At 44.0% G+C, this 27,649-nt stretch overlaps 1 protein-coding gene across 1 annotated transcript in view; it reads right to left on the reverse strand.

Moving 5' to 3' along the window:
- The window catches only part of PIR (pirin), a 66,577-nt gene that overhangs the window by 23,408 nt on the left and 15,520 nt on the right, over positions 1-27,649 (reverse strand). Inside the window, exons 4-6 of the mRNA XM_058659232.1 lie at positions 26,239-26,322; positions 24,229-24,435; positions 845-929 (exon numbers count right to left, since the gene is read on the reverse strand). Of these exons, the coding sequence (XP_058515215.1) occupies positions 845-929; positions 24,229-24,435; positions 26,239-26,322 (376 nt within the window). The remainder of the gene's footprint in view (positions 1-844; positions 930-24,228; positions 24,436-26,238; positions 26,323-27,649) is intronic.

The following is a 27,649-nucleotide window of genomic DNA, read 5'->3' on the forward strand; positions in this document are numbered from 1 at the left end:
ATAATGATGTAGATTTTTGCTGATGGTATGTTGGAGCTTTCGGTTGACTGGGATGGTGCTCTGCTGGCTCTGTCTTCAGACCAGAGAGGGTATACCTAAGAAGCCGTTGAACTTGACGGGACAATGGGATGCTGGACTCTGTGTTTGGTATACGCTTGCAATGGGGAAATCTCAACTGAACTTGAGCTGTGGTTATGCAACGGGGTGGAGGAATCCACCATGGTGGGAGGGTTTGGGGAGGGGTGGGGAGAACCCAAGTATCTATGTAACTGTGTCACATAATACAATGTAATTACTGAAGTTAAATAATAAATAATTAAAAAAAAAGAAATCTTTAAAAATAAATAAAAATAATAGTAAAATTGGCCTTGAATTGTTGGGAGTTTTCTGATTATTCTCTTCATTTGATTCAAATGTCAATTTAAAGGAAAGGTTTCTACAACACCTACATCAAGCCAAACCTCTTTGTGCTTGCTCATAAGCAGCACAGGTCTACATTTGCCTTCAAGAACACTGTGAGTCAGGAGATGGATGTGTTACCTGTCCTGCCTTGTCCACTGTCTTTGGCATGACCTTGAGCAAGTCATTAATCTGCTAGGCCTTCGTGTTCAAGCCTATAAACCAACAGAGGTGGCCCAATAGGTATATTCCTAACATTGTGAGTCTTCCTTCATTTCCTTAACTTGAAAGGCATCAACAGTATTGTTAATTTAAGCACTGTCAAATACACACAAAATTCAAGAACTTTGTGCTGAGGTTCAGAAACAAGCACATTCCAGACAAAGCAGTCCTTTGCTCCCCCTCATCTTCCTACAAGATTATTAAACTCCAGAAGCCCTCATACCTTCAGGAATAGGCTGGGAATGCTTTGCTCCTTGGTCCAACTTGAAGTCCAAATATAAGGTTGGTGTGCGAGTGTAAACCTTGGACTGAAAACAAAAAGGAAACCATCAGCATTTTGCTATGAATAAGGTTCTTTGCCTCAGATGCACCCTCTGATAACAGCTGTAGACCTAGATCCATTCTATTTATAGTCCTTTCTAGGCAACTGTTAAGTTTAACTGCTGCTAAAGCCATGGTGGGCTACCTAAGACAAACCCTCTTAATGAGTATATTCTAGAAGTTAGCCCTCCTAGCTTCTTTTGTAAATATTTTTATTTCAAAGACAGACTTATATATAGAAAGGGAAAGACATAGAGATGTTCCGTCTGCTGGTTCACTCCCCAAATGGCTACAATGGCCAGACATGGGCTAATCCAAAGCCAGGAGTCAGGAGTTTCCTCTGAGTCTCCTGCATGGGTGTAGGGATCCAATGACTTGAGCAATCTTTTACCGCTTTCCCAGGGCATAAACAGGGAGCTAGATGGGAACTGGAACAGCTGGGACATGCAATGTGCCTATATGTGATGCTGGCACCACAGGTGTACGATTAGTCTGATATGCCACCATGCTGTCTCCACCCTACTAGATTTATAATACAGCTGACATGCTTCTTTAGGATGACAGCTGTCTGCCTATTGCCTTTTCTCAAATAGAGTTTAATGTTAATATTTTATTGGCCAATAGTTGCTCCAACTCTCTAATTTCCACCCATCTACTTGATGTGGGAGGTTATCTCATATTGAAATGTATGTTTCTTTCCTAGGTTCCTAGGAGCTATTTCCATTTTGAAATTTTTTTAAAATGGCATATATATATATATATATATATGTACACAAACACACATACATGTGTGTGCGTGTGCATGTGTGTATTTTTAACTTGGTCTCTTGCAAAACACACAATTTCAATTGCAAGAAAGGCATTTTTTGGCAGGATTTTGTTATAAACAGTGCTTGTGGTTCCATCAATAGTAAGGAGAGTTTGTGATGTAATACAGTATCTTCCTAAGTCATTGGCAAAGACCAAAATGTGAAGGATTAGCACTGTTGCTATAAACTTTATAATGTCCCATTCATTGCCACAAAGCCGCAGGAGTTGTATTCTATTTTTAAACTTAAAAATGCTCATGAAAATGAAAAATCATATAACATCAAGTTTGGTGAGGATGTGGAGTAACTAGAGCTTTGATACAATTCTGGTATAGCTGTAACTTGATACAAACACTTTGGAAAATATCTCGATGTACACAGTACAGATGAAATGAGTGTAACATAGGCCACAGCATTACAACTCACTGTTTCATACCTAACAGAAATGCTTACCTGAAAACATGTATTAAGAATCATAATAGCTGGGCCTGGCGGCGTGGCCTAGCGGCTAAAGTCCTCGCCTTGAAAGCCCCGGGATCCCATATGGGCGCCCGTTCTAATCCCGGCAGCTCCACTTCCCATCCAGCTCCCTGCTTGTGGCCTGGGAAAGCAGTTGAGGACGGCCCAATGCATTGGGACCCTGCACCCTCGTGGGAGACCCGGAAGAGGTTCCTGGTTCCCGGCATCGGATCGGCACGTACCGGCCCGTTGCGGCTCACTTGGGGAGTGAATCATCGGACAGAGGATCTTCCTCTCTGTGTATATCTGGCTGTAATAAAATGAATAAATCTTTAAAAAAAAAAAGTGGTCTAGAGGCCAGTTTCACAACAGCTTACAAAGTCAAGCTGCCTCACTTCAAGGACTGTAAAAGCAAACCCCCTGTGCACACAGAAATGAAACCAGGAGGACCTGTGACATCCAGTGCAACCCGAGGCCACAGCTTCACAATCAGTCTGAAGAACCGGGAGCCCACACAGAGCAAGTGCAGTGTGTAAGAGCCGGGAACTGAGTGGCCTGATCATTAGGTGTTAGACACCATCTGGAAAGAGGCTGCTTTGATCTGATGAAGACTTTTCCATTTTCTTCTAGAAAGATCAAGGGTATACTTTATATGCTATCAGATGACTCCCCTGCCTCTCGTTCACACAAAGGATTCCCGCTCGCTACCCACATGGTGGTCTGCCTGCCTACAGTGAAGAGCTTAATCACCGAGGCTGCTGCTCTCATTTTGACAAGGCTTCTCCTAGAAGGTGGCTGCAAAAACCACCTTGAAACAAAGCCCGAGAACCCGGAACGTTGCTAGTGCTTTCCCCGCTCACTGGGAAAGCATCCATCCTCTGCTGGGTCTGCTTCTTGAGGCTGAAAACCTTGCATGGGCACTTGCCAATGTTTAAGCCGACTTTAACTGCTGAAATTGTAAGTCAGGACCTGATGCTGTCCTCCCCGCTCATTTCTTATTTTACGTCTATGTATTTATTTGAGAGGAAGAGAGTAGGCAAGAACAAAATCCCATCATGCCCCAGATGCCTGGAAGCCTCAATGGAGGCTGGGAGCCAAGAACTCAGATACCCCTGGGAGTCAGGAATCCCACGTGGGTGGCTAGGGATGCAAGCACTTGAGCTTGGGCACATGAGCAGCAAGCTACAGTCAGAAGTGGAGCCAGGACTTGAACCCAGCCATTACAATATGAGAATCTGAAACAGTGAGTTAACCACTAGGTGAAACACCCATCCCCTACTCGCCCATCTCAGCCTAATTTTAAAAGTGTCTTCTGACTTCTCAGATTAGAGATATAGAAAAGGATGGGAGGGCAATTAGTGCTGAACGAGGTAAGTAGGCAGCTGCTGGTTAACTTTCTCTATTCTTCCCTTAAGCTCACTCATCAACATTGTAGCTGGCCGCCCAATGCAATGGTTCAGTGGCTAAATTCTCCCCTTGTAAGTGCTGGAATCTCATATGGGTGATGGTTCATGTCCCGGCTGCTCCACTTCCCATCCAGCTCCCTGCTTGTGGCCTGGGAAAGCAGCAGAGGATGGTCCAAAGCCTTGGGACCCTGCACCCACGTTGGAGACCTGGAAGAACTTCCTGGCTCCTGTCTTCGGATTGGCTCAGTTCCTGCTGTTGCGGCGACTTGGGGAGTGAACAGTGGATGAAAGACTGCCCCTTTGTCTGTGTAAATCCACCTTTCCATTTAAAAACAAATAAGTATTTTTGAAGAAAACATTGCAGCTTGACATACTGTGTAGTAATGATACCTTACAGTATGTATCTCTACTCAAGAATAAAAGAAGGACTTCCAATAAAACTGTTAAATATATCTTGACTTTCTGCCATTGTCTATACCTACCATGTCATGACACACTTAAATAGCAGAATGATGGACTTGTGACTGTTGCTGAAGGACCATTCCATTGCGATTATATGGTGGAGGAAGGGGGAATGGGGGGGGCGGTCAGGAGATCCCTGAGCCCATGGAACTGTATCATAAAAAAATATTTCAAAAAAAAAGAAAAATCTTAATTGAAAAAAAATATATTGCAGTTAGCTCTTTTCTCTCCTGTCATTTGGCCCCTGGACTCTTAAACTAACCCATATTGTTCAGATACGAGTAGTGGGACTTGCTAAGGCTGCAGCTCCCCGGGTGCGTACACACAGGGCACTCGGCACTCACTCATGCAGCTACTTGAAATTTTTTAAAGAAAAACTAGTAAGAGCCTTTTTAAGGCCTCAAACATATTCTATTTTTTTACAGTGTGAAAAAGGCTAAAGAGAAAAATGCCTAATTCATTTTAGGCAACATGCATAACGTAAAATAGAATTTTAATTATTTTTGTCTTAAAATTAGAATATTAAGGGTTTCAATATAGCAGAGCTTGAATAACTAATTACCTAACCCTTCCCCAAACTAAGTATGTATTATTCCATTTCAATTAATCTATAATGAGAGAAAACTAAATTTTGTGTGTCCATAGTTATATATGTATACACACATACTATTTGAAAAGCAGGGAGTTTTTTTGCTATGCAGATATATTTATTTTTTCATTACATTTATTCCTATTATTTTCCTTCCTGCCCTTCCTGCCCTGTATTTGACAGTAATATGCTCCTTCAGCTACGTTCATGATCCCAACATTCTGCTATTTGCATGCATCATGACGCTGCAGGTAGAGCTAATGGCACAGAACCTAGCACTTTGAAGTTTCATTGAGGGGCCTTCTTTTATTTGGGGGTACAGATGCATACTGTAATTCTTCTTTGTTTACAGGAAGATTTAAAACAAAATATTGCCACCATCAATGATAACCAATAACTTGGCTGAAATAGCAAATGTAAATCTGCCCAGCCTCGCGTTTACCTGGAAACAAACCTAGACTTTTCTACTATACACGTTGCTGATTTTTAAGCACAATGAAGTATCATCATGAAACAAAATATTTTCTGTTTTAAGATTTTTTATGAGAATTACATAATTTTGGTGATTAAAACTTAGCTACTAATGTATCTATTTCTACAGGATTAACATAAATTGGTCCATAAAAAGCCAAAATTAGATATTCCCCTAGAAACCTGTTTCAGGAAGGACAGAACTAACACACTTCCATTCTACCAGGGTAGATAGTTCTCTTTTTTCATTTTTTTTTTTTTTTTTTGCAGCTTGGGTCGTAATTAAGAATTCCTACAGAAGCATGAAAATTCAAACTCATTTCTCTTTCTTCTTTCTTCCTATTGCATAACTCCGCTAAATTAGGAAACATTCCTCTAAAGGTTATAGCCTACATTTGAAAACACTAACAGTTTAAAACTCTGGGGTTCAAATATCATGCAGGGAAGCTTCTAGAAGGTAAGTAATGGAATTCTTTGTCTATCCCGGAAAGCCTGCTCTCTCCTTCTCTATAAATGTGTCAGAATTTAATCGTCATTGGGCCTCATACGCCACTGCGAGAATGACCCCAAAGCAACCGAGACAAAACAAGCTCTATAAAACCACTTCCTTCTGGATGCCAACTACCTTCATTTTCTGTCCTTCAAAGACATCCCACATCCCCTGGCTTTTGGTATGATACCCTTGTCAAGCTGGCTTCCTTCCTCTGCTTTCATTCATAAATATGATCCTAATTACGAGATGAAATTACTTCCACATGGAAGCCATGTGTCTGAAAAACACCTTCCCAAGGAAAAGAACATGCCGAGTTGCTGTGCAGAAGCACAACAAAGGATGTATCTTGAATTTTGCTCCACTTACTCCTGAGGCTGCTGCTTTCACCCCAGACTGGCCTTCCTTCAAGGGAAGTGGCAGCAATGCAGGGCCACCTGTCACAGCTGCAACATGTGTTTTCCCAGTTCTTTATGATTTAGTCATATATTGCTTAAGCAAATCTGTCTGAGCAGTGCCAACCCTCAATATCCTATAAAAGAAACAGTGCTTCTGCCCTATTCCTAGAAACTCAGTCTTGTGGTGGGCCGTCTGCCTAATGTTGGACATTATGTTTTACAGGATTTTTTTGGTATCTTTGCATGTACAGCTTTGATCACATTTCTAACTTTTTCCTTCACAATGAAATTATGGGCCCAAATTTCTAGACGACTTGGCAAGAAGCAAATTGGCTCAACAGCAATGTTGCTGAGAATGCTGCTACTCTAAGGAGGTGCCCCAAGCTGCCATGTGCAGAACGGGAAGCAAGTGAGAGGAGAGGAAACCGCTCAAGAGGCTGCTGAAATGAGGAACAGCTTCAATGGGGGAAAACTGGGTGTCTACCTCACTAACTGGCTTAACAGCCCTGACTAATAACACAATGCCGACAGCTCCTGTTACTAGCTTCCATGGCTCCCAAGCTCCTCAGTTTGCTTCTTACTGCCAGCCCCTGCTTGGGCTCTGTGGCCTTGGAATTGCATGGAAACATGAATCAGCACGGAGCTCTGCACGCCCACACGCTCACTGCCCTGCGTGGGAGACCACACCTTCTCCTTTGCTAAGAAATTGGAAGGCTTTCTGGAACTAAAGTATATTTACCACTGGATTTGAAGCCAATTCCAGGTCTCATTGTTTAGAAATAAAGAGGCTGATAATCTTCAATATCTTCTGTCCCCAATCCAAAGCACTCTGATTTTTGAATTCTTGATTATTTTAAACAATTCCGATAAGGGGTGGGACAGATTGGTTTCCATCCTCAGTGCCAAAGGTGTTGTGGGGAGGATCAAAACCCCGTAATCATACTGTGACGTATACATGAAGTGCCATACAAAGAGAAGAGAAGCAACTCTTGGGCAAAATGCCAATGACTCTGTTGGGTGGGAGTTGGGCAGGGTATGTTTCACTTGCATCAAACACAAAGGATTGTGGACAGTTTTGAGTATCAAGCTGTGCAACTGACTGAGACTTTCCGAGGTAGTCAACGTACTCCCCAGCCTGGCCTCTATGCTCTCCTTTCTCAAGCAGCCTTTGGTCAACTAGCACAGCCTATTCCCTCTCCCTGTCACCTGTTACTTCTGGAGAGATGGGCAGAAAGGGGAGGGAAGGAAATCAAGATGCTGACAGGGCTTTCAGTTCAGAAATTGCAGGAAGTACATTTTTATTATCAAACTGAACTTTGATATCTTCACTCTTTGAGGCTGTATCCTTCCTTGTCCAAAGTTAAAGCTGATCTAATTTATTGGAAAATTAAAGCCAAAAAAGAATAAACACTCATATCTTGTTTAAATAATCTATACATAATCCTATAAAGACAATACAATAAAACCATAAATGTCCCATAAATAAGCCAGCAAGTAACCTTCCTCTCCTTTATCTCTAATGTAGTCCAAGACACAGTCAGCAAACGCACTAACCAATGCTAGCATACTGCTCACAGGGTCTTGTAGTATTTTGAATGTCTATTACTTACACTTGGTGTTCGCTCCAATGTTTTTAATTCTTACAAGAAAGTACATCAAGATCTCATGTGAAAAACTATCCAGCAGAGATAAGACTCCAGAGAACACTGGCGCTGATACCTCTGCTAAACATGCTTCTTCAATGCTTGACTGAAGGGGAGTTTATTACGCTGGAAGGCTTCGCCTGCGTGAGTACCTGCAAGACGTGCTGACACAGGCAGGCAGCAACGCATGCTTGTTAGAGATGGATCTAAAAATATCCTTCTGGCATAGAAAAGAGTGTTCAATTTGAAGCCTCCTACTATGAAAACGAGAAACGGCATATCCAAACAGGAGAAGACACACCCAGCTAACTTAGACACGAGGGCAGAATGATGTCAAGGCAGGTGACAGTGTCCAAGTAAAATGGGGCCAAATTCAGGAAACCTGAATTTGGTTCTAGTTGACATCCACAATGAGCTATGTGAACTTGAGCAAGACTTTTTGCCTAGTGGGCTACAACTTTTTATTGGAAAGTCAGATTTATGGAGAAGAGAGACAGAGCTTCCGTCTGCTGGTTTATTCCCCAATTGCCTAAAACGGCTGGAGCTGAGCTGATCTGAAGCCAGGAGCCGGGAGCTTCTTCCGCGTCTCCCACTCAGGCACAGGGTCCCAAGACTTAGGCTGTCCTCAACTGCTTTCCCAGGCCACAAGTAGGGAGCTGGATGAGAAGTGAAGCAGCCAGGACAAAAACCAGTGACCAGTGACCTTATGGGATCCTGGCACTTGCAAGCCAAGGATTTAGCTACTAGGCTACTGCACTGGGCCCAACTTTCTCACCTATAAAGTGGCTAAATGTGAGAGCTGTAATGCTCAGGTGTGTTGCTGCCTGATATTCTGATTCAAAAGGAAGGACCAGAACAACATGTGAGAGCAAATCTTGGCTGGCTCTGAAAAGCACCTGCTGCTCTCAGGAATCCTAGACTGTTGCTACCCTAAGAATTCCACTTAGATCCTCAGATCCCGTTACAGCACTGGAGGGGATTCATGAAAGGAGTTTCCTGCACAATCCTGAAATAAATGGGCCAGAGACGGTTTGTGTGTATTAGGTGAAAATGTCCCCCGTATTGTTTACTCCTTTACAGCCAACTAGCACAATCAGCTCAGTGCTCACTGGGGCCAGACTCTGATTCTGACACATCAAACTACTTTTTATATATATATATATTTTCCAGATAAATCTAGTCTGAGCCCTTTGGAACCTACCTACTTCACTTCACATGCCCTGCCAAACTACATCCAACCATCTACCCACAAAGATGCATCCAAACACCTGCTAGACAGAAATAAGCTAAGAGCCTGAACTGCCATGCCACTACACTTTGGAGGTCTGTATTACTGTTCTGTGTTACCACCTCTAACTAACCTGTCCCTTCTCAACCAACCACTACCAAATCTCCAATTTATCAATCACCCACATGAATAGATACTCAAATAGTTCTCACAAGTATCAAATCTGGCTTCCAGGGTAGCCACTAGCCACAAACAACAGAAAAGTTCCCTGATATTCAACAACAACTCAGAGAAAGCAAGGGGCTGGAGCACTATGGAATGGGTCAGTATTTATCCCCAACGTAGGGAAGAGAACTTTTCATGAGCTCCTGGGTGGGTAGAAGTGGTCAGCTCCTTAGCAAAATTATGCACGAGTCAAGATTTCCATTGGAACTCTTCAACATGAACCCCTCCCTTGAAGATGTCTCTGTCTTTCCACAGACAAGACCAGTGCTCAACAGAAAATCTGACGTACGCTGCCTTATGTTGAACTGGTAAAGACCTCTGTGAGTTCCTGGTTAAGAACACAAACTTGGGAGTCACTCAATCTAGCTAGCATCCCAGCTCTGTCACTTCCCAGATGTGTGCCCCTCAGCCAGTTGCTCCTCACACCATCTGTTTCCTCAATCTCTGGACCTCACTGTCTTCTGAGCTATTGGCCACTGATGGAGATCCCTGCGTGTCACCACTGTTGACATGCCCAGAAGTCTTGGACCCTCTTGACTGCCAAGTTCTTTGAAGACCTCAGCTATCTCCCCAGTGGGGGTTTCAGAAGCTCTTCGACCTGGGCTTGGCCTGACTGACAATGAACCAGGGCCTGGGATCGCCCTCCATGTACAGACTTGGATGAAGATCCAAGGCACGAGATGTGATGTGTGGCCTGTTCATCTCTGATATGTGGTATGTAGCAAGTGATATCTGCCTGGAAAGGCCAGAAGGGCAGGTAATGAGTTCCCTAAAGGGAAAATGTGGACTGAAGAGAATGGAAGATGAGGAAAGATCTTTAAAAATGGCTCATCTATCTTCTAGCCTTAGAAAGTTAGCTGTTCTCAGAACAAGCTTCCTGTAGAGCTCAGTATCTGTCTCTTCTCCCTCACTCCTGATGCCCCAAGGTTGCACAGAACACTTGCCTAACCCTCTGTTTTCCCACAAGCCTAAGTTAAATCAGGACCAAAAGAACCAATATATAAACACTCAGAATTTCACTGTCCAATATGGTTACCACTAGCCACATATGGCTGTTGAGCACATGAAATGTGGTTAGTCTGAAGTTAGGTATTGTAAATGTATAATGCACACTGGAGTTCAAAGACTCTGTGCAAAAAAAAGTAAACCATGTTAGGATTTACACTGATTATGTGTTGCACTGATATTTTGAATATCATATATTCAATAAAAATACAATTCAAATTAATTTCACAGTTCATTTCTGTGGCACAAAGCCCATAATGATAGACGTCACATATTCTTCTCTTAGGGGACAGTCACTTCCAAGTGCCAATCTAATCTGTTGATAGAACAGAATGCTGGGAATAGCAGGGGGAGCCTCCAACATTGTCCCCAGGAGGAGACACTGTCTGCTGGTCTCCAGCTTCCTCACCAATCCCGAGGTGCCATGGCAGAAAGGAAGTGGTCTCCAGTTTATGAAGGTGATTCACAGAACTGAGCATGCTCAGCTCAGGCCTTTCTGGGCCTTTCTGGTTTGTTCTTGTCTGTTTCTGCCTGTCCTAAGGAATAAACCTGCCTTGGAAGAAGATGCCAATGACTGTTCAGCACTGCCTGGACTTGGTTCAGGAAGTGGGACGACTAGTATGGAGCCCCAAAGATCTCAGATTCAACTTGTGGGCACTATTCAGATTTTACTGGTAACACAAGTATTTGTGAGTCTAGCCCTCAGCTCTGAACTTGGCAGGGGAAGATAGGGAGTGCTGGTTCTGTTCTCAACCTCAGTTCCCTACATTCTAGGCCTTTCTCAATACATTCATCTGCATTTGTTACACGGACATTTCGTGACAGTCAGCTGAGATGCTTGCTCAAAAATCTTGGGGGGGAGTAAGCGATAAATGACAGATGGTCCCAAATCAGTATCTGATGCCAAGGAAGCCCACCTGCCGAGTCTCAGTACTTACTCAGGATCTCCCAAGGCAGGGAGTTCTGCCGAGCAGCATTGCCAGAGCCAGGAACAGAGGCAGCTAAGGGAAAGCCTCAGACCGGGAACACAAACCCGGGAGAACCTGTCATTGGGGCAGCTGGAGTCGGGCAGTGGGCAGAGAGGCTGTAAGCAGGGAAGCAAGATGAAGGGGCAAGACACTGCCTTACTTTTTTCCTCCTTAAGTAGCACAGCTCTCCCTCAGTCATGCAGATCACAACTTGGGAATAACTGAAAGGGGCAGTGGAGGGGAGGTGCAGAAAGTCCACACTGTTCTCAGAGTCTAGAAATGGGAAGTAAACTAAGCAGGTGTCTGAGGGTACTAGGAACAGAAAAGCCTTGTTCTGGACTTCAGAATGGCTTCCTTTAGAAAGGACTTTGACATTTGTTCTATAGCTATTGATACTTGCTCCATCATGGTTTCCTTCCACGATGGTGAAAAAGGCTACCTATATGGAAGCAGAGTGAGCAAGGGAGTTTTACAGTTTCCTGAAAAAAGAAGCAAATTATCATTATTTTATTCCTTGGTGACCCGGAGGAGCCAGCCCTGCATCAGGTTTCACTGTAGTCCAAATGAAGCAGCTATGTTCCAATATAAAAGACTCTGAGAGCAGCAGGAGGGCACAGTATCTGTATAATCCTGCAATTTCCAAGAATGCAGTAGAGCAATTACCCCAAGAGGGCCCTCACTGGTATATTCAAGAAATGCCCAAGGGCAATGAGGAATGAACTTGGAAAATTTATGAAAAAAGTAAGGGCCCATTGTGCTGACTCAGTTGACTAATCTTCCCCTTGCAAGAGCCAAGGTCCCATATGGGTGCTGCTTCATGTCCCAGCCGTTCCACTTCCCATCCAGCTCCCTGCTTGTGGTCTGGAAAGCAGTAGAAGATGGTCCAAAGCCTTGGGACCCTGTACCTATGTGGGAGACCTGGCAGAAGTTCTGGCTCCCAGCTTTGGATCAGCTCGGCTCCAGCCACTGTGGCCATTTGGGGAGTGTACCAGCAGATGGAGGATCTTCCTGTCTCTCCTCTCTGTAAATCTGCATTTCCAATAAAAATAAATGTTAGAAAGAAAGACAGACAGACAGACAGACATAACCCAATATCAATTCAAATGGGAAAGATGATCAACTTTGCCAATTTTCACTCTTAAGAAAACGAGCATGTGTTTTGAAGGCATTCATAGGGTGATGGGTTTGGAGCAGAGACACTCCCATTAGTGCTGCCACCTGCACTGCCTGGACTGTCCATCCTTTCGGCCAGGTCAGCTCTCCCCTTGAGACTGAGGCCTGCTTCTCTGGAGCTTCCAAATTTGGCCTGAAGCTCCCATTCTGTCCTCGCTTTAACCTGCCCTGTGGACTAGTGTGCTGACCCTATGGGGTGCTAACTACCCATGCTGACAGCTGATGGAGCTGTGTTCTCCCAGCTTCCAGATATCTCTCGCCTCTTCCCCTCACAGCACTGCAGAGTCTCACACACAGCCAGCCTCTCTACATGACTGCTTAGCTCACCTGAACTCTGTGTCTTCACAAGATGCTTTCCCAGGAAGTTCTCCTAATCCCCCCTGGCAGGTGTGAGAGTTCTTCCAGGAATGGCAGCTCCTGAAAGTTTCTTCATCTTGGTTTACTAAACTACAGAAACAATAAAAAGGCTCTGCCACTATGGCAGGAGAAATGGGTCTTTTCTCTCTTGAAGCCCCCTCTCATCACTAGGACGGGAGTTTCTTTTCTCCTTTCTTCTAATAAATCTTGCTTTAAAACTAAAATAGAGAGAGAGAGAGAGAGAGAGACAGAGAGAGAGACAGAGAGAGAGAGAGACAGAGAGAGAGACAGAGAGAGAGAGAGAGAGGCCCTGGATTTGCAATGAATTGGTGACAATAATACCCTGTGGTTTAAACACTACATGTCCTTCCTTTAGTAGATTGGTTGCTATCAATGATGTAGAACCAATTTGAGTTGAAATTTTAAAGTATTTCACTATCTTGGTGTACCAACAGCAGCTCACAGGAACAGAATCCTTTGAAACAAAACAAAACATGACTGGAACTCAGCACAGAGGGTAAGCCCCCGGTTAGGAATGCCAAATCCCATATTGCAGCAGCTCCGTTTCTCATCCCAGCTTCCTGCTCGTGCACATGCTGGAGGCCACAGATGATGGCCCAACCACTGGGGTCAAGGCCATTCAGAAAAGAGGCCCAGACTGAGTCCCAGACTCATGGCCTGGGGCCTGGTGCAGCCATGGCTGTTGGAGGCATTTAGGGTGTGAACCAGCAGATGGGCGATCTCTCGTTCTCTTTCATTTTTTAATTTGAAAGAATTTATTAATACATTAGATTTTCTGTCTTTCGAATTAGTTGTTTTTAAAAATGACAACAAAATATGTACTTAGGTATAATATTATAAACTTCTAAAGCAATCAGAACCAAATCTGACACCAAATTTGCTCATGACATTTAATGTGAGTTTGGTTAAATTATTCAAAAGCTCAAGATCCACAAGATTTGTACTTTGGTCAAAATGAAGTACTGTGGTTATAGCTACCAACAACATAACTTTATATATGATGACACCATTTTCAAGACACCGAACCCCTGTTCATTTATAGCCATCACAGCTCAGCTTTTTAAAGCAACGTGCAAGTTTAAAGATAGCTCTTTGACTCTATTCTCTATTCTTGCTGCAGTTAGAAAAAATATATAATGTGTTTCTGGGGAGACTACTTATATCCTGTAAGTACAAGCCTTAACAGCCATAGAAGTCATCACAATAATATGCTATAGTATCCATTCACCTTACTGAAGACAAATCTTTGTGTTTTTATACGCTCTTAGTCTAAATTCCCTGAGAATTTCCAACCCTGACTACTAGGGCCAAAGCTGTGTGAACGGCATGGGATGCAGTTTCTGCTTTAAAAGTGCACCTATATGCCTTGAATTTACTGTCAGAGGCAGCACGCTGACACCACTGGAATGTACTTCCTATGTGACTGGGTCATAAAGACATCTTGAAGGAATAGAAACATCTGGCACTCTTTCTGAACACCAAGAATGGCATTTCTCGGGTGAGTGAGCTGCCCTGGGCAAGAGCAACCTTTTGTGCAGCTGATCTGAGCACTGTTTATCGGAACATTCCTAACTGCAAACCAAGTGCCAACTATGGCTGCAGACCGTAGGACAAGTTCCATGAAGTTGTTGGGTGCATTTCTTCATTGGTGATCTGCTATTTACTAAAGCTAACAGTGTCTATTCTCAATGCTGAAGCAAACCAGGTTGTACTATCTGCACAATGATGCAGTTCATCTGCTCAGGCTCCACAGCCTGTGCTGGGAAGGTCCTACAGAATGAATTGCTTCCTCCAATTTCAGATGATGGGTGACCGTGCACCACATGCTTGGCGGCACGCCACCTTCACCTCAAGCCCGGCTGTTGGAAATCTTGAGAAGCAGGGATGCAGGTATACACGTATGATCAAATTCAGCCTGGAGCAAAAATCCAAGAGTGAAGGGCCTTGATCTTGGGTTTCTCTCTGTCCCAGCATTTGGCATCATTTCCTTCATCTTGTCCTCTCTCAGCTCCACCAGGATCTGGTTGTTTATGTACCTCCCTGTCATGGTCCCCAAATAGTTACTGCACTCTTGCTTAGAAAGTCATTTACTTGTATACAAGTCATTGTAAGACATAATCCTTGCCCGCTCTTTTTCCCTCCCTTGTTCACACAGGTAGACTCAATGGTCCCTCCTCCAGACTATCAGGAAGTTAAACATACCAGTTTTCCTTTTTCCTGTGCCATACTAGACTTCTAAGATTCAAGGGTGCCTCTCCACAGCCACAAGGTGAGCTTTTGTGAACATAATGGTTCTACCTTATTTGTAACATAGCTCCAGCACCACAAGATGGGTACACAGCAAGTGCCTAATGACTGAATGGACCAAGATAATGGGGAAAGGGTGCACACAGATGAAATAGTAACTGTCATTCAGTGTTTTCGTGGAATATAAAGAGAGAGTGGCTGAGCAGATCCGGGAAGAAGTCATGATGTCCATGGGCAGAAGGCTGTGAAGGCTGCTCAGCAGAGACCTGGTTCAGATCTGGGACAGAGCGGCCAGGAGAACATGCTGACTAAGCCCTTAACTCATTTTCCTCCAGTGACAGTGCTTTCCAACATTCCTGTCCCCAATATTGTGTCTCTCTCACTCCATGTCAAAAGGAGACCAGGAAGCTCGCTGCCCCTGTGGTTACTTCCTGTCTCCTCTGTTCCCACCAGCCCATTACAACACACACACTTAAAGTCGCAAAAGGGAACTTGCACTTGAATTCATTAGGGTGAACATGAATTTCTTAGGCAGAACCTTTTTTTAAAAAAAGTATTCTTCATAGTTTCTAAATAAAATGGATAATTAAAATAGATGGGACTAAAGCACAGAAGGGGAATTATTAGAAAGAAAGCAATCTCATCATTAAAAATCTTGGCTTCCTAAAATTGATCAAATCACAGTTAGGTTTCCATAAGCTCCTAAAATAGAACACAAACATCCTTTAAAATTCCCATCTAATGTTTAAGATTAAATATCACTGTACTTTTGTTAGTTCTTTTCTTTCATGTTTGTATCTATTTTTATTACACTATAAATCTTGATTATTGAAGATATTAACAAAGTTACTCTTTTCAGGTCATTATATATAATTGTTACAACATTATAATGCCAATATTCAAAATAAACCATAAAGTTTAAGATGTTTATGCCCTTCTTTTATCTTCAGAAGATAACCCACTGAAATTGATTGAAAGTGCTTATAATAAGTATTTTATATTGTTGATATATATTTTTCAATTACTTATTTGAGGGTCAGAGAGACAGAGATCTCCCATCCACACACTTGTTCAAGTCTTCAAATGCCTGCCACAGACAGGCTGATCAAGGTCAAACTCAGGAAGGATCATTTTTCAAAAAGGGAAAAAAACACCAAAGACAAAAAAAAAAAAGAAAGGAAAGGAAAAATAACCATCCCCATCCTTCCACACATCTATACCTAAACAAAAACTAGGAACCAGGAACTGCCTCCAAGCCTCTTTGCCACAGATGTTGGAGGCCTAGCAATTCAAGCCATCCCAGGGCTCGCACTCACAGGACACTGGAGCCAGCAGCCCGAGCTCAGACTGAACACAAGCACCATCAGCCTCTGTGCCAACACACTGCAAGCTGTCAATGGGTTCACACCAATCCTACGTTCCTCAGTTGCTTCAGTTGGGTCTGTGTTTTAATATTTAGCTTATTTTTTCCTGGTTTAACTTGATATTATAAATATGCAAATATTTCCATCTTTCTTTTTTCATATTTTACATCTTAGTATTATTATTATTATTATTTTATGATACAGTTCCATAGACTCCTGTTATTTCCCTTATCCCAGCCCCAATTCCACTCCCCACCTAGTTCATACTCAGTCATATGTCCATCATTGCAGGCATAGACAATGGCAGAGAGTCCAACATCCTATTGTCAATATATAGTAAACAGTTTCATTGTAAGTCCATCTTTGTCTGGAAGTAGAAATGCATACTACACTGCATCCTCACATCTGGATGTTAGTCTCCATTTCACAGCTACTGTACATCCCCTCAAATGAAAAGTCATAATACAAAATCAACAATAGAAAGAAAAATAGAAATTTACAATGCCATGAAGTTAAATGACATGTTACTAGATATGACAGTCTCCATTACACAGCTACTATACATCCCCTTAATTGAAAAGCCACAAAACAAAATAACATCAGGAAGAAAAAAGAAATTAACAACAACATGAAGTTAAATAACATGCTATTAAATGACTAACGTGTAGCTGAAAAAATGAAAATCAAGAACCTTCTTGCAGAAAATGACGCTACTGTATGATCTATGAGTCATTGAAGAATTTAATCAGAAGAAAGTGTTTGAAGAGATGAAACTAACAGAAAACATGAAAACCCATGCGATATAGTTTCCGCTGATTTTTGTTGGTGCAATGTGTCTCTTCTAGAAAACAAATAAATGGGTTTTGTTTTTTTAATCCAGTCTACTAATCTATGATGTTTGATTCAGCTTAAGCTGTTTACATTCAGGGTTAATATGTATGGGTGGTACTTTGGTCCTGTCATTTTAGGAATGGGTTGTTCATTGGTTTAGTCTTCTGTTGTCATTTTACTGGGATGTTCTTCCCATTTGCCTTTGGTTTTGGTAGGTGCTATTCCTCTTCTCTGTCAAGAGAACATCTTGAAGTATCATTGTAGGGCAGATTTAGAAGAGGCAAATTCTTTTAACTTTTCTTTACTGTGGAAGAGCAAAAAAAGAGACGAAGACACAATGAATATTACTGAAAACTCTCCTGCAAAGCAGCAAAACCCTATGCCAACCTCAGAGTTAACGGAGGAAGACATTAAGAAAATGGGGGACACAGAATTCAGAAAACTCATTGTAAAGCTCTGATCAACAATGAGAAGCACATACAAGAGTTCAAAGAATTTAAGGAATATTTTACACAAGCAACAGCAGTAATAAAGCAAATCAAGGCTGGTATATCAGAAATTAAGAACACAGTAGAGCAAATTAAAAGTACAGTGGAGAGTCTCCAAGCAGAAGAAAGAATCTCAGAATTGGAAGGTATTTCCTGTCATCAGGGGGAAGCAAACAAAAAGCTGGAAGCAGAGCTGGATCAGGCCAATAAAAGTATTCAAGAATTGAAAGACACTATTAAGAGGCCAAATATAAGAGTTATGGGAGTCCCAGAAGGTATAGAAAGAGAAGCTGAGTTTGCAAATGTATTTAATGAAATAATAAAGGAACTTTTTCCTAATCTGGAGAAAGAATTGGGAAACAACATCCAGGAGGGGCACAGAACTCCCAACAGGCTTGACCAAAAGCAATCTTCACCAAGACACATGATCATCAAGCTCTCTTCAATTGAACATAAGGAAACAATCCTTAAATGCGCACGTGAAAAATATCAATTGACATATAAAGGAAAGCCAATTAAACTCACAGGAGACCTCTCACAGGAAACCCTACAGGCAAGAAGAGAATGGAGCAACACATTCCAGATTCTAAAAGAAAAAATTGTCAGCCTAGGATAACATATCCAGCAAAGCCTTCTTTTGTCTTTGAAAATGAAATAAAATATTTCCATCTTTCGAAAGTAAAACTACAAAATTATCTGTTAAAATCAAATTCCTATATATTGAAAGTATTAATATCATCAAAATACCCATCGTACTTAAAGCAATTTACAAGCTTATTACAATCTCAAAATACCAAAGACATTTTTTTTCTCATATCTAGAACATTTTTTTTAACTATTTTTTTTAAACTATGAATGTTTATTGTTAGTACCAGGTGTGAAATATGGCTTTTTGTTATTGTTATACTTTTGTTTTCAAAAGATTAATTTTTCTGGCCGAAAGTCTTAATTATTTTAGAGGTAATCTGTGACTACTTTGCCATGTGTGTGTTTTTCCTTTCTTCCTGCGTGTTCCATGAGGAAGATATTCTGACTTTGTAGATGAAACATGCTTATGCTTTATTGGACAAGAAGTCTTATGTTTTTAAAGCAAATAAAGGTGTTTTAAAAAAACAAATAAAAACAGAATGAAAATACTTAAAAAAAAAAGTAAAACTACGCAGTGTAAAGAGTCTTATGTCCATTTGTATCCCCCATCCTTGCAACAAAGGAAGCAACTGTTGAATATCCGGTTTTTAAATCGATCACAGAATGCTTTTGAGTTAGAAATGAAACAAATTAAAAGAGAGGCCGTTGGAGGGGCAAGTCCTGCTTGGGCATGCACTGTGCACTTCTTGCCAGCTCGCTGAGGACAGCTGCAGCCCTTTGTCACAAGCCTCCGCTCCATTCAAATTCTTTGCCATTAGCAGATCTCTTGCACTTCTTTTTTTTTTTTTAATTTTTATTGCAAAGTCAGACATACAGAGAGGAGAAGAGACAGAGAGGAAGATCTTCCGTCCATTGATTCACTCCCCAAGTGGTTGCAGCCGCTAGAGCTGAGCCAATCCGAAGCCAGGAGCCTGGAGCCTCCTCCGGGTCTCCCACGCGGGTGCAGGGTCCCAAGGCTTTGGGCCGTCCTCGACTGCTTTCCCAGGCCACAAGCAGGGAGCTGGATGGGAAGCGGGGCTGCCAGGAGTAGAACTGGCACCCATATGAGATCCCGGGGTATTCAAGGTGAGGACTTTAGTCACTAGACTACGGCAACAGGCCCTCTCTTGGATTTCTTTCTTTTTCTTTTTTTAAGATTTATTTACTTTTATTACAAAGTCAGATATACAAAGAGGAGAGACAGAGAGGAAGATCTTCCGTCCGATGATTCACTCCCCAAGTGAGCTGCAACAGCCGGTGCTGCGCTGATCCGAAGCTGGGAGCCAGGAAACTCTTCCAGGTCTCCCACGTGGGTGCAGGGTCCCAATGCCTTGGGCCGTCCTGGGCTGCTTTCCCAGGCCACAAGCAGGGAGCTGGATGGGAAGTGGAGCTGCCAGAATTAGAACCGGTGCCCTTATGGGATCCCGGTGCGTTCAAGGCGAGGACTTCAGCTGCTAGGCCACACCGCCGGGCCCGGATTTCTTTATCTAAACCCATGAACTTGTTGGAACACTTCAAGGCCAAACAACAACAACAACAACAACAACAACAAAACTCATACCAGGTGTGTGGACATGCTCCCTGCTTTCAAGAGATCCTAGTTTCTGAATGCCGCTTTGTGACACTGTTCCTCTGAGCAGCTCCTTGGAGGAGGCCAGCTCCGCCCACACCACAGGGGCAGCAGAAGAAAGCTGAACAAGCCAGGGCAGGGGGGGCTCCAGGGAGCCTTCCCTGAATAGAGTCCAAGAAATAAAATTTTTCCTGAAACAGAGAGGTAGGCAGAATGAAAGAACGCTGGCCATCCAGTCCGAGGAGGGCTAAAAGCCCACTGCACTTTACATGGACTATAAAAGGATTTCCTTCAAAGTTTTCTGGATGAAAACAAAAACTGCTACAGCTTGTGGGCAGCTGAACATTTCACACACTTAACTATATATCAGACAGTGGTTCAGCAAACTATATACTTATTTTAATAGGTGCCTGTCCATTCAATATATGACTAGACGATCTGCCCGTCAGAAGGAAGCTTCCTCAGCCTGTATCTGTACACCACATGGATATTGCCCTCAGATTTTCCAACGAAGTAAAAAGAGCAACAACCAGTTAGTAAAGAGCTTACTCTGCAACAGACATTATTACAAGTTCTTTACATATTTTAACCAATTGAATCCTCTTACGATTCTCTGAGCTAGGGTATTACAATCATGTCCATTTCACAGATGGCAAAACTGAGATTGAGCAAACTTGAGTGAGTTCTCCGAAGTTAGCCAGGGGAGGAGCTGGCTTTGAACACCGCCTGGCTCCAGACTGCCTTTCTCTGTCCCCAGCGGGACTCAGACTTCCTTAAAGCCTGCTTCTGACAATAGGATTTAAAGCAGAAGAAGGCACACTAGGGGAAAGGAATTCTAGTCCACAAAAAGCTGGCAATGCATGCCGCTACCGGCTGACTGATAAGGAAGCAACGGGCTTTGGAGAACTGCATGAAAAAAAAGAGACTATGACTTACCAGAAGAGACAGGTATATTCAAACTATTTTATCTCTTATCCTCTTCAGCTTTCACTTTAGACTGCTATCCTGACAGAATCTGGATAGCAATTGGCAGTGGCCTTCTGAGGACTAAAGAAATGTTTGCACAAAACCAACCTAGGAAGCAGCAATACATTTACCTTTGGGGATACCTCACACAAACCCCCTTCAACCTTTTTTGCAGGTGTAGGAACTAGAGCCCAGAAAGATTAAAACACATTTACCCAGAGCCACAGTACTGGGACCACTGAGTATCTTCTGCAGGAGCCCACTGGGGTCGGATGCTGGGCTTGGCCCAAGTAGTACACAGAGCTTCCCAGAGCACCTTTGGGAGCCAGTTAGACCTGCTGCTGTGCTATCTGCATTGGCTCAAGACCCTACAGGCAATCCCTATGAACATGAGAACCACATCTGTGCCCACACACTCACCAATTTCATTTTCTAGATATTCATGCTGCAGGAAGGGGAGCTGTTGACTCCATGTTAATTACAAAAACATGCATCTCATGAAAGGTATATTATTCTAAGCCTCACATGGTAATTCAATCTAAAATTATCTTCCTCATACAAAACAATCATCAGTCTGTTTCCATAGCAAATTTTGATCTTTGAAGACCCAACTGTTCTTTGACAAGAAGGTATTAAATCTTCAAATGTAGCAAAACTATTCCTTTCGGCACCCACAAAGCAATGGCTGACAGCTGCTGCCTGCAGTGACCCACACTGGTGTCCCTTCAGCATGTGTCTGAGTTAACGCAAAGAGAGCAATGTCGCGCCAACAGCTCCCACTTACACGCTGCTCCCGCAACCCAGCACTAATCTGAGAGTGCCAGACCTAGCAAGCTACTTCATCCTCAGAGACCCAGGAGATGTTTTATGGAGGGGGAAGCTGAGGCACATCGCAACTCAGTGCCTTGAGCCAAGGCCACCCAGCTGACTCATGGGGAGGTCCTAACCCAGGCAGTCTGTTTCCAGTCCACCCTGGGAACCACGGACCAGGCTGCCTCTAGAAGTCTAAATGAACACTGCCTGAGGTTCCAGGTGGCACTCACTATTAGAATGCTCTCCCAACAAGGACTGATCATCTACTTATGAGAACATAATTCGCTTCAGAGGATTTACCAGAGGAGAAGAAATAACAGGCAGCAGCTACCAAGATGTGATTTGAGAAAGTTCAAACATCACCCCTGCTCTCTAATCCTTGATTGCAAGACCACATGGTCTGCTGCCTGGAGGTACTTTCAAATGTCCTTCTGCTCCTAATTGGAACCAGCTCCAACCTTAAAATTGCCTTGTGTTTGCAATAAATGAAAAGCAGTTGTAAATTCCAGGGGTTCGTGATAATGCTGGCTTTGCTTATCTAGTCAATCACTGCCCAGCCAACTCTCTTCTAAATGAAATCTTATGGGTAATTCCAACGCATGAGACCAGGCAAAGGTCTGTGTTTTTGTTGGAACGGAAGTGGAATCCTCTGTCCTCCACCTTTCACCCCAGGAGCCCCTGGAGGGGTGCCATGGGACCCAGACTGGAAAGCACCACACACAGCAAGCAGCTTCTCACATGTCCAGATTCCGCCCCCCTTCGGCCTGCCCGCCTGAAACCAGAGCTAGCAATGCCCTTTGGCCTGACACCAGGAAGACTCACAGGACCCGAGCTCTCCTCCGTGCTTCCATAGGGAAGGGAACTTCCCACACAGCAGAAATGGGCAGTGCCCAATGCTTGGAAAAGCAGAAAGGAGTTACAGAAACACAGCCAAGGGCCATTCCCAACTGCAGAGTAAGCACCAAGCCCAGCAGGGGCACGCACAGAAGTGAGATGTGCTTTGGAGGGAGCAACCTGTGAGATGTCTTTTCCCTCCAGTTATTTCTGGTTGCCCTGGATGCACACACACCTAGGCTTGGATTAGGCTAATAAATGTGGTTGTAGCACATGGAAAACAAAACAACGAGTAAGCCCTAGCCCATAATCTCAAGCAATCTGTTCATATGCATGTATGTAATGCATCTGACTTAACAGTCAGTAGCCACCACCAAACCATTATCCCTATGGGTACATACAAAAAATAAAATGTACATGGATTCATGTTTCAAATAGTCTTAAGTGCTGATCACCCCCCTGGGACAATAGCAAAGTTCTCTCAGTATCCTGACGCTCTCAGTGAACAGCCCACTGTCAGGGCTCCTGGTCCACCCCTTAGATTCTGCATCACCATGCTAATCCCCCCACCACAGCAGACTTCTGGGTAAGAGGATCAGGGTAAGCTCAGCACTTTCACCTGGGGTGGGCTAACGCAGGAAGAGGCACACTAGTCCTCCAGAGGGGTCCTAAAGCCCCTCCCTTCAGGGTTTTGTCTGGCTTCCCCTACAGCCCAATCCTGGTTCCTTGCATTGCCCTGCGGGAGCACTTCTTTGAAGATCCCTTGCCTGAGGACCCGAGTCCTGAGGAAGCAGGCACTCAGCTGCCACAGCCCTGACCTGGCTGCCCTGCTGCATTCCAGCCCTGCCAGCAGCAGTTCTGGGGTGCCGTTAGTATACCCTTGGCACTGCCCTTCCCCCTCTCCAGATGGCCCCATAATCTTTCGCCTACATTGACCTTACTTGGTCAAAACAATGGGACCCTGAATAGTATATGTGCTACGAAGTCTCAGTCCAGGAGAATGTACAAGTAGGCTTTCAATGGGTCAAATAGGTTCTAAAAAAATACCCTTTCTGTAATACAGAAGTATGCTTTCCTCACTGAGTTGGGCCTGAATACGTTAATAACCTTGCCAGGGCCCGGTGGCGTGGCCTAGTGGCTAAAGTCCTCTCCTTGAAAGCCCCGGGATCCCATATGGGCGCCGGTTCTAATCCCGGCAGCTCCACTTCCCATCCAGCTCCCTGCTTGTGGCCTGGGAAAGCAGTCGAGGACGGCCCAAAGCTTTGGGACCCTGCACCCACGTGGGAGACCCGGAAGAGGTTCCTGGTTCCCGGCATCGGATCAGCACAGCACCGGCCATTGCAGCTCACTTGGGGAGTGAATCATCGGACGGAAGATCTTCCTCTCTGTCTCTCCTCCTCTCTGTATATCTGACTGTAATAAAATAAAAAACAAAAAACAAACAAAAAAAATAACCTTGCCAACTGGAGTTGTTCTTGCTTTTTGTTTCTTTCTTAAAGATGGTGATCTTGGAGTACCAAGGAGCTACAATTCAAAACATAAAATTACACTGTACATTAAAACAAAGAATTAGGCTAAATATTTAAGATACGGAAACATGTCTGTGAAGTTGCTTTTTGTCCAAATTCTTCCCTGCAGCTTCCTTTAACCTAACTGCATGAGTTTCCATTCCAAAAAGACTTCTGTGGGGTCCCTTCAGTTGTAGTTATTTTCACAACTATGAAGCAAGTCCTCCCCAGGGGACACGAATGATGACAGCCAGCGAGAGCTGATCGCCCTGACAGCCAGCCTCACGTCACTGTACAACCTCAGCTTTTAGAGACACGTGACAATATGGCTGACCTTTATTCCCAGCGCTTCTCCAGAAATGACAGCCACGGTCACACCGTCCTTACTGGGCTTTGGGATGGCTTCACTTTTCAGTTCTTGGTACTGAGGCTCCACCATCTTGTCGGAGCTCCTCAGGTTCACCCACAGCTGCAGGCCATGGGCCGGCTCCTCCGAGCAAGGCATCTCAGCATGCAGAATGCCCCGGCCTGCCGTCATCCACTGCAGTCATCAGAACGAGAAAGACACTGTCACTCCAGGGCGGCCAGCAGCCTGACGGTGAACCTCAGACACTAAGCTCCACGCCTGGGACTGAACATGCGCACATGCTTGCTGCTTGCCTTACCTTGAGCTTCCCCACAGAACCTTCTGAGACAGGGACCTGCCTGCAGGTGACTTATTGGGAAAGTGATGCAGAAAGCACAAGGAAGGGGGCAGAGCAAAGGGGTCAAGGGGGAAAGTCTGAGAGGGCTATTCACAGCAGCTTACCTCCACAGACCCTAGGGCTCAGTCCCGCTGGGAACTGCAGATGCACTTTAGAAGTGTTGCAGGGAGAAGAAAGGAAGCTGGGGCATTTAGTCTCCAATTTCCACCTTTCACTGACCAAGTTTTCCTGCAAGTGTTAGATCCCCAGCACAGCAGGACTGCTGTGGGCTGGAGGAGAGCTCAGCAGAGAAAAGTCCAGTCACTGACATACTGTCTGTCATGCTATAAGGGCAGAATTGGGTAGTTTCACCAGAAGGCATTTAGCTCAAAAAGCCTGACATTTACTAAACATTATGGAAAAGAATTTTCTGGCCCTCATTCAAATGTGATATCAAGCAGATCTAGACACTCTGAGCTTGCTGCACGTCTGCTGTCTGGTGAGAGCATTGCTGTTCCTCAGGGGGTCTCCCATTCTTCGGGATTTTTCTGCTGGATCGACAGTTCAACACAGCTGTGGGAAGCCAGCGGCTATCCTTTTTTAGATATACCCTAGTTTCACAATACAGGAGATTCTGAAAAAGTTCACACAAAATGTATATTATGCAAAAATTACACATGGAATTCAAAAAACTTTGGCACCAAAAATTATCTTCCAATTCCATTTTTCTGTAAACTTTTTTGAAGGACCCTCCCTCCCATCTTTCTTAAGATGGCCCACTCATTGGATTTAAAGGGAGAGAAAATGGGGCTCTATGTCCACAATCACCATTTATTTGTTCTGAGCATTTTTGTTGTAACACCCTTTCATCTCCATTTCTTCACTGTTAATATAAAAAGTAATACTTATCTCCAAGAGATCGTGCAACACTAAACGGAAATGCACAATCCAATCTTTGTCCACATGCACGGCGACCCGGTAGGGACAGCTGCGGCAGCAGTCTGACGGCGTCTATGACATCACGTGTCACTGCCATGCTCAGCTCCCCCTGCCACCATGTCTGCCTGCACACGTACATACACACAGGCACAAGATTCCAGAAACTACCCAACAGACAGTTCGGACTTACGAAACTGATAAAGACCCAGGTGATTCCTGGGGATTTGAACTATAACACATCTTAGAAAAGACTAGCATGGTGGAGAGATCTGAGTCTTTTATCTTCTACAAAAAGATTTATTTTTATTTATTTAAAAGGCAGGCTCTGTCTTAAGTGACAACACCTGACCCTACAAGTGAGTTGAAAATGAGTTCTCTCAAAACGCAGCAGAGAGGTCCAGAAAGGAGAGTGCTGAAGCAGTCACTGACCTTGGCAACCATGACAGCAAGGGAGACTACCTGGACAGCTCCAGAGAAGGTCCGCAAGGAGTGACAACGGGACTAGGCTTGGTATCAGTGAGAGCTAAAATCTACCTGGGGACCAGGAAAAGTGTGAGAGCAGAATCTGAGGGACTTGTGCAGGTGTCCAGGCTGAGTGGAAGGGGCCAAAGAAAGGGAGAGGTCAGAGACGGAGAAGGCAGAATGGATGCACTGGAAATGGGTTGAGCAAGCATGCACATCCAAGACTACTACCATCAGCAAGTCCTCCGCAGTGGACATACCTGCAGATCTCCTGGGTTCATTGTCCCAGCGTGCCCACAGAAGTCTTCATGGGCCATGCTGCCCCCTTCCAGGAGGTAGGACACCTTTTAAAAATCAGAATGAAAAGTAGATTCTTCACCCACCGAATTACTTGTCTGGCATAGAGGGGGGTTCTATCAATTGTTTATCCTCCTTATAAATTTTGAATGTTAACCCCATATTGATACATGCTTCACAGATATTTTATCCTACCCCAGGTTGAACCAACAAATGTACAAAAAAAAGTGTTCAGCATTACTAATCATCAGAGAAATACAAATCAAAATCACAGTGTGATATCACCTCTTCCTGTTAGGATCATGCTACAGCTTGAATATCTGTTCCTTGGAATGCAGGAGCTTGGTCTTTAAGGTCTTATGCTAATGGTACTGAGAGGGTGGACACCAACTAACAGTGGTGAAAAGTAGGGTCATGCGAGCATTAGACTGAACCAGGTTGTGAGGGTGGGGCTCCATGATCTAACCCTGGTGGCTTCATAAGGAAAAGGAGAAAGTCCACATGGGTCTATACACACACTCCCTAACCTAACTCTTGCAAATATCATTTATATAAACAGACAGTAGAATGGTGGCTACCATCAGTTGGTGATGGAAAATGGGGAGATGTTGGCCAAAAGATACAAACTTGGAGCTGTAAAACAAATAACTTGTGGTGATCAGCACATTAGTCCCACCGGCTAATCCTCCACATCCAAATGCCAGCACCCTATATGGGTGTTGCTTCACGTCCTGGCTGCTCCACTTCCCCTGCACCTCCCTGGTGGGCTGTGGAGGCTTTATGGCCTGCGAGAGCAGTAGAGGCTGGCCCAGAGCCTCACAACCTATACCCATGTGGGAGGCCCAGAGGAAGCTCCCGGCTCTTGACTTTGGATCAGCTCAGCTGCAACTGGCTATTGTTGCCACTTGGGGAGTGAGCTAGCAGACAGAAGATATTTTTGCCTCTCCTCCTCTCTGTAAATCTGCTTTTCCAATAAGAATAAATAAATCTTAAAAAAAAAAGATGAATAACTTGCGGGACCCTTATGTACAGGATGGTGACTAGAGCTGATAGCAACATATTCTAAGAGCAGACATTTGGCACAGCAGTTGAGATGCCACAAGGACCCCCCACATCTCATATCAGAGGACCTGGTTCAAGTCTACCCTACTTTCAACCTAACCTCCTGCTAACACACACCCTGGGAGGCAGCACGTGATGCCTCAAGTACTTGGGTCCTAGCCACCCATGGGGGAGACCTGGATAGAGTTCCAGTTCCTGTCTTTGGCTTGGCGCAGTCCCTGCTGTGGCAGGCACTGGGAAGTGTGTGTGTCTGTACGTATGTGTACATGTGTGTATGCCTTTCAAATAACACAATACACACACACACACACA

Source organism: Ochotona princeps, chromosome X (assembly GCF_030435755.1).
Source record: "Ochotona princeps isolate mOchPri1 chromosome X, mOchPri1.hap1, whole genome shotgun sequence".
Lineage (NCBI taxonomy): Eukaryota > Metazoa > Chordata > Mammalia > Lagomorpha > Ochotonidae > Ochotona > Ochotona princeps.